At 42.9% G+C, this 7,379-nt stretch overlaps 1 protein-coding gene across 1 annotated transcript in view; it reads left to right on the top strand.

The window, feature by feature from the left end:
• Positions 1 to 341: 341 nt before the first annotated feature.
• The window catches only part of brinp2 (bone morphogenetic protein/retinoic acid inducible neural-specific 2), a 99,444-nt gene continuing 92,406 nt past the window's right edge, over positions 342 to 7,379 (top strand). The window contains exon 1 of the mRNA XM_071907024.2: positions 342 to 724. Within this exon, the coding sequence (XP_071763125.1) occupies positions 342 to 724 (383 nt within the window). The remainder of the gene's footprint in view (positions 725 to 7,379) is intronic.

Raw genomic sequence — 7,379 nt, 5'->3', positions numbered from 1 at the left:
GGATTCATAAGATCCAATTGTTTCTAATATGTTTTTCAGTGGGGAATCTGTGAAATGATAAATGCTTGTATGATGTGCATCTTGGTACACAACAGTAGCACAGAGCTGAGCTGGACTTGCTCTTCCAGGTAGAGTTTCCCACCCTGAGTGTTCAAAATGGCCGCTCTGTGAATAAGGTCAATACGTGTTCCGCAGCAACCTCCGACTGTATCACTGTTTTTATTAAAAGTAAGGCTAACCAAATGTTTCTCTCTGTCTCGTTGTTCACCTCCAGGCCAGTGGGAGGTGACTGTCAGAAGAAATGCCGGTCCCAGGTGCCCTAGTACATCACCACCGGGACCATGGCGACTCCTTGGCCAATGAGAAGAGAGAGGTGCTCCCATGGCTCCGCCCCCCTTGCTAGATGGTTGGCGCCCTCCTTAATGCTCCTATGGTTGCCGTGGGCGTTGCTGTGGCTGCCGTGGCCCACCCGAGCTGAACTAGTGGGCGGTGGCGGGGGACAAGGAGGGAAGGCACTCCCCGGCTCCCCGCCGTCCTCCTCCTCCTCCTCTTCCTCGTCCTCCTCCTCATCCTCCTCTTCGTCGTGGGGGTTCAGCGCGAGGCAGAGCGGAGGGCAGCTGGACTGGCTGCTGTCAGAAAAGGGGCCTTTCCACCGCTCTCCGGAGTACACCGAGTTCAGAGAGAGGTTCCAGCAGGGATTTTCTACCAGATACAAGATTTACAGGTGAGAGGTTTTACAGGTGAAAGTTTGTGTGCTTAAATTATCTACATTAAAGTAATAAAATGTCTTAAATAGTTATTAGATGTCTTATTAAGGTTAATACAATATGCAGAAAAAGTTTTGTTTTTGTAAAATGTAATTGAACATCTGAAGCATTCATTTCCAAGTGCCTTATTCTAGGCCGTAAAAAGTCTTAAAATATGCCTTATTCTAAGGTTTTATTCTAAGGTCTTAAAAAGTCTTTCATGTGGCTTTCTGAAGCCTGCAGATACCTTGGTGTGTCTGTGATTGTTATGGAGCAAAACATGTTATATGCTACAGAATAGTTCAGAGTGCGGCTGTCAGTGCCTGGTCTCACTGATCGATGGGTGCTGGCCTCTCAAGTCAAGTCACTTACACCGCCCTCAGCACTTTAAAAGATGCAGATGCTGAGGTTTTAAAGGGTAATACCACAGAAATTGATAGGTTGTGATTCTGTGAAAGCAGACATTTTTCTACTATTTCCCAAGCTTTTCTTCTGCGTTTCTATGAGTTATGAGCTCTACAAGATCAATGTCATTTTCCCATACCTATATTAAACATCTTGAAATATAAAAAAGGATAATAGATGTTTAATATAGGCACAGACACATGTCATCAACTCTCAACCATCTCAGGCGATGCAATTCAAATATGTTACAGCATTACATTTTCCTTGACAGCTCGTAACTTCAAACTCATAAAACAACAGACACAAATCTTGGGAAATTTTAGGAAAATGTCAACTTTTGCAGAATAACAACCACTCAAAAGTTATTCCCAGTGGAATCCCCCTTTAAAAGCTGCAATATCTCTAAAATCCTGTCATAAATGAAGAAGGATCAATAGATCAAGCTCCTCTGTGAAACTCTTTTCATCATACAATTTCACATTTAGTTGACAGTTGTGCAAGGGCAGACAAGAACAAAAGAGCGGGATGATTTGTACCTCACCGTTTTGAATAAGAGACAACATAGTTACATAACACATAATTCAAAGCAGAATAATGATTTAATAAGAATTAGTAACAGTAATTTAAGAAATAATAGTACTCTAGTAGTGCTTTCTATGTCCTTAACAGGACATTCATTGGGATTTTAACCTGTGCAATACGTGGTACAGTATATGGCAAGCATACTAACTGACTGAGACACAGGGAGCCCCACAATATCATCAACACCCAAGAGAAACTGCATCTTCTCAAGCATCACCTTTTAAGCAGTTGAGGAAATTAAATGGTTGCGTTTCTACTTTTACAATGTGTTAATCAGTCACACAGAATCACCTTTGAAATCCTCCTCATCACCTAGGCTGATTATCGAATCCAAGAACGCCAAGTCGATACTTGTGTCCTTGTGGAGAAAGTTCTTCCTAAATTGTCTTGGAGAGAACGTTCTTCTGGTGAAAGTGAGCACAGAGAAGCTTCCTTGCAGTTTGAGATGGATCCGTCCTCCGTCCTGTCGTTCTTTTGGTTTGGAATCGTGCTTCGGTGGTTAGATAATTACGTACAATGCGTCATAGAGGACATAAGAACGCACCAGAAGGCGTATTGATAATCAGCCCTGCAAAACACTCCATTGCACTGCTCCATCATATCTCACATCAGTCCTCAGGGCCTACACCTCCCCCCTCCACCTTCACCTCGATAAAAGAATACACCAAGATTTTGGGGAACTTATCTTTTAAGCGATGAGAACATAGACACCAAAATCATCCATGTGCCCCTGGTAGATCACATCCGGTTCCCCATGCTAACATTTTAGCATATAGAAAAATACATTTTAAAAATGACATATCATTAACTCAAAATAGCTGATGTAGCCACGTTTATTTTTGGAACTATTTCATGTGAACAACCACGTATTCATCCGCTGTGAGATCTTTAGCTGTACATAGTCTCACATTGCCCACCACCTTCACTTCCAGTGGAGACAGGGAAAGTAGTCCCTGGTAGTTCACAACAGTATGCTATTTTTACACACATGGAAGATTTTGGTGTCTATAATCTCATCACTTCACAGGTAAGTTGAGTAAGGGGACAATCTCCTCAAAACTTGGTGTAGTCCTAAAAGATTTATTTAATGTTTGATTTTCATTGATATTATCTTTGTGGACTATTGTTCTCTCTTTGCCAGTTGATGTCATGTCTACACTATACAGACAAATTGTACTTTTATTTTTTATGTTTAATATTTATATTTTTAATGGGATATCAAAGGTGTTTCTTAATTTTTTCTTTTTTACAAATCAGACAATGTCTGCCGAGATAAGAGGTTTTTTTTTCTGGCGGGCGCTGACTACCATGCGTATTAGCAGAGTCCAGCGGGTGTTAGATGTGTGGTCTATAATGATGCAGTAGAGTCCTGCCAGGACCAGAGTTCATGTTGGCCCCTATCACCATTATCATCATTCCAAATTTAATACCCAGTGTGATGGATATACACTGTATCTGCTAAGGCTGCAATTTGAATTTTCATTTCCTCAACTTGGAATAGATATATATATATGTATTTTTTTTTACTTTGGCCCTTCGTTTCCTGTCCGTCCCTCTCTCTATGCACTAAATTTAAAAATAGGTTCTCTCAGCTGGTCGCCTTGAAAGTTGTCACAGCTGTTTGTAATGTCACAAATGTAGACTCGCTAGAAAATTACATGTCCTTATTACTAGATGTTTTTGTCTAGCTTGGACAGTAATGGGAGTTGACTGCGAGCATGTTTCAAAAGCTATACAGCTGTGAAGAACACATATGCACCGCTTTGAAATAAATCATCCTGGCCCGTGCCTCACTTTCTCTCTCTCTCTCTCACTTGCAATCTTTTTTTAAGTCGACTGAGCATGCTACGGTCCTCTCCAGTGATGCCCTGCTTCACATCCATACAGTTACACACATTCACACCTGGGACCTGCCCAGTACAACACAGTTTTCTGCTGTTAGCCAAAGAGCAGCTCCACTGGATCAGCATGGGGTTAAAGTGCTGTTGAACTTTGGTAGTACCTTGGGTTGTGTAGCTTCCTGGCTATGGTAAAACCCCCAAATCGTCGATTCTCTGTTATCTGTTGCTCCAGTGCTCCGTGAGATTGGACAATTGCGGTTTCATAATTGTAAATAGGCGAAAAAAAGTGGGCAACAGGAATTTGGCAAAGCAGATTCTGCAAATATATTAAATATGAGTCTCTCACTTTTTTTTACCTATTTACAATTATTGGTAAAGGTATTATTTTCTTCGCTCCATCGGCATACGTTTCCACCGACCGGATTTCGGTGTTACACCTGTTCAAACTGAAAGGTTTTCGATCAGGAGAGACTAGGTTGAATGCTCAAATGAAAACCTTTATTCAGAAGCGAAACATGATGGAAACTTTGGCGTAAGATCCATGGAGGAACTCCTCCCATTCGTGAAGTTAGGAGTACATTCGGGACGGATGTAGGAATTTGGATGTCAGCATAGTTCTGTGAGTAGCACAATAGCATAGTAGGTGACGTGTTTATACTCCCGTCACTTAGACGATTGGCTCAGTGACGGCTAACTCTGATTGGTTCTCTGGAAAGAGGGAAATCGTTCCCCAACTCTGATTGGGTAAAGGTAAAGCATGAATTAATGATTTAGGTAGTCTTCCTGATTGAAATTGTGTAATACTTCACTAATAAACATAAAGAAAGCGATTCACGTAACCACAATTCAGCAACATGACTAGTTTTTTTAGATATTGTCAGAATCTGCTTTGTTTGCGTGATTTAGAAATCTGTTTCGTCATACAATGGCAGTGAACGGAGAGAGAAAAAAAGCAATTCTCCAGTCTCCTCTACCGGAGCAACAGATTTTGGCCGATCATGTCCAGGAAGCTACACAACCCAAGGCACTAAAGTTCAACATCACTTCAACTTCCTTGCTCAAGGGCACTTCCACCATAGTTGTTTCCTTTTTAAGTTTACAGATTGGAACCAGCCCTCTTCTCTAACCTTTAGGCTACCGCCACCCCCCATCTCTATCCTGTCCTCTCTCTCTCTCTCTCTTTCTGTCTTCTCCCCTCACTCTTTCAAACTTGAGGCGTCTCCTTGCGCAAATAAAAAATGACAGCATTTTCCTGTCGTCCTCTTTCTTCTCGATCTCACGTTCCCCGTCCCATTCACTTTTTCTCCCCTCCGTTGTCTGCCTCCGTCTTTCGCTCTCTTTCTCCGTCTCAGCTTGAGTCAAACAGAAACGACAGCATCCGTGACAGATGAAGGGGAAGTGCAGCGCGAGATGACAGGTGAAGTTTCCATGACATAAGTGGGGCAGATCGTGGCACGGCTCTCCTTTTTTTTATGCTGCAGGACACTTTCAACAGTCACTGAGAAGGCAACTTGGCATACTTTTACTGATTTCTGTTTCTCTCGCTCCAGAAGGCTTTTCAGATTTTATAGGTTTTGGCAAATTGTGTCGTTCTTGGTATTGAAATAAAACTGCTGCTTAATTTCTAGCCGTATTTTAAATTAGCTAGAGATATTTTATTCACCGAGGAATCTCTTAGCATCTCTCTCTGTCTCCTACGGGGGCTTGTGACTCATCAGATTTAACAGGGTGCCATTTCCATCTGTGTCATAGAGCTGCGGCTTTGTATCTCTCCTGTTTTAACTTTATAATGCTCTCTCTCTGTGTTTCTCTCTCCAATGGCAAGTCATGAGTCATCGCGTTTCAGATGGTTGCCGTATGTCGCCTTTTCCAGACTTTTTTTTTCTAATGCTGACTTAATCTTGCATCCAGGCAGTGTGAATATGGAAATTCTGGCCGTTTTACTACCCTGTACTATACTATATTAGGCGCAAACGACATTGTAATAATTGTAATTATAAACAGGTTTTAGCTTGCACAAAGCAGGAGACACCGCTGTGATTCCCACATTCTCGGGCTCAGGCTGCTAATAAACATTAGCATAGGCTAACAAGACTAAATGCTGAGCATACTGTAGGGTGCAAATCCCTGCAGTCTTCAATGAATAAAGAATTGCTTGAATCTATTCATGCTATTTTCCCCTGTACGTCTTTATTGTGATTCGCACCATAATGCTTCCATGTCCTGCATGAAGAATCACTGTGAAATTCGAAGTCTCTATATACATTGACACTGGCCATGCAACACATGCAAGATTCTCTATTGTTTCTGCAGTAAGCCCCTATCTTCTGATGCCATGTAGATGTGAAACTTACTGACACTCATTTCAATTTGCAGTAGTCGAATGTGCCCGCAGTCTCAGACCTTTTACATGTCAAAACATACAGTATGCACTGCTCAGAATGCTGCAAGCCATATAAAAACTGACTCAGTTACTTAGCAACCAGTACAACAGATTCTACCTTGCTGTATGTTGGGATGCTCAGTCTATAGAGTGGAGATAAGACACCTTTACCTTCATTTGACTGAATAAGTAGCAAGTAATTGTCATTCAAGTCCTGTCACTCATGTAACATTTTCATGTTTTATGTTGGCATTGGCTGCTGCTTTCTGTCCCTCCACCTGTCCTCCTCCTGTGTGTACGCTTCGTAAATGCACTTCTTTTCATTAGAATGCCACATACCCCACTACCCACTACAACAAAGCACTTGGATTTGTCAGCCAATGCATCCTACTCAAAGTGTTCCCTTAACAACAATGGCGTGCTTTCTCCCAGCTTGTACACTAGCAGTGACAGCGGCAGCAAAACAACAGGGTCAGCAGGGTCGTATACAGATACTATGGTTTGCTAACTAACAAGCTGACATTAGCTTATCATTGGCAAAACGATCAGTTCCCAGTCAAAAACAGCATTGAAATGAACCATGTATATTGCATTCTGTTGAGACAAACAAGTTGTATGTTCGGAAACACATTCAGCTGTTCACAGAGTTGCCCAAGAGCTGAAGACGTCCAATATGGCCACCAGAGGGTGTGTATCACCTCAAAGTCCTGTGTAGAGGAGAGAAGTGTCCCACTTCCAGTTGCCCTGGCTGAATTTGGCTCTTGAAGCCCACAGCACTGTGGCGGCCATGCTGTGGTGGTAAAAAAAAAAAAGATCACACTCTTTTCTCTTTTCAGCCATCTGATATCACAAATACACATCTGGCAACCAGTTATTTGAGACAGACAGGGGTTTTGGCCAATATTCACTTGTACTTTGCTACACTTGAGAAAGATTGGCCACTGCGGTGCTAATGGAGGATAGAGGCAGGACAGATGCAGGAATGGGGGCGGAGTGGGGGGGTCGGGGGGTGGAGGGTGGGTGGGGGTTGGACTGTGCTAGTCCTACTACAGTAGTCCACACCATCACAGACACAGAGAGCTTGTACAGAGCAGCGGGGCAGAAACAGGCCTGTGGCTCTGTGATGGAAACAGTCAGGGAGCAACAGCCAGCGCAGTAGGAAGGACTTGCCCGGCAGGCACACTGCGCGCACACGTGTGTGTGTGTGTGTGTGTGTGTGTGTGTGTGTTAGCTGACCGACACATCTCCCACCAACGGACATAAATAACTCAGCAAATGTGGTACGACCCCACCTCGTCCCCACACCCCTCTCCCCACCACCACCATCACCACCACACACACACACCCATACACAGAGGGTCTTTGCAGGCCTTTTGATATGTTAACCCATCTGTTTCATAAAGGAATAAAATGAAAGAGCCG

This window comes from Centroberyx gerrardi, chromosome 13, assembly GCF_048128805.1.
Source record: "Centroberyx gerrardi isolate f3 chromosome 13, fCenGer3.hap1.cur.20231027, whole genome shotgun sequence".
NCBI lineage: Eukaryota > Metazoa > Chordata > Actinopteri > Beryciformes > Berycidae > Centroberyx > Centroberyx gerrardi.
Note: the sequence above shows the minus strand (reverse complement) of the source record. Positions and strands in the feature narration are given on the sequence as shown.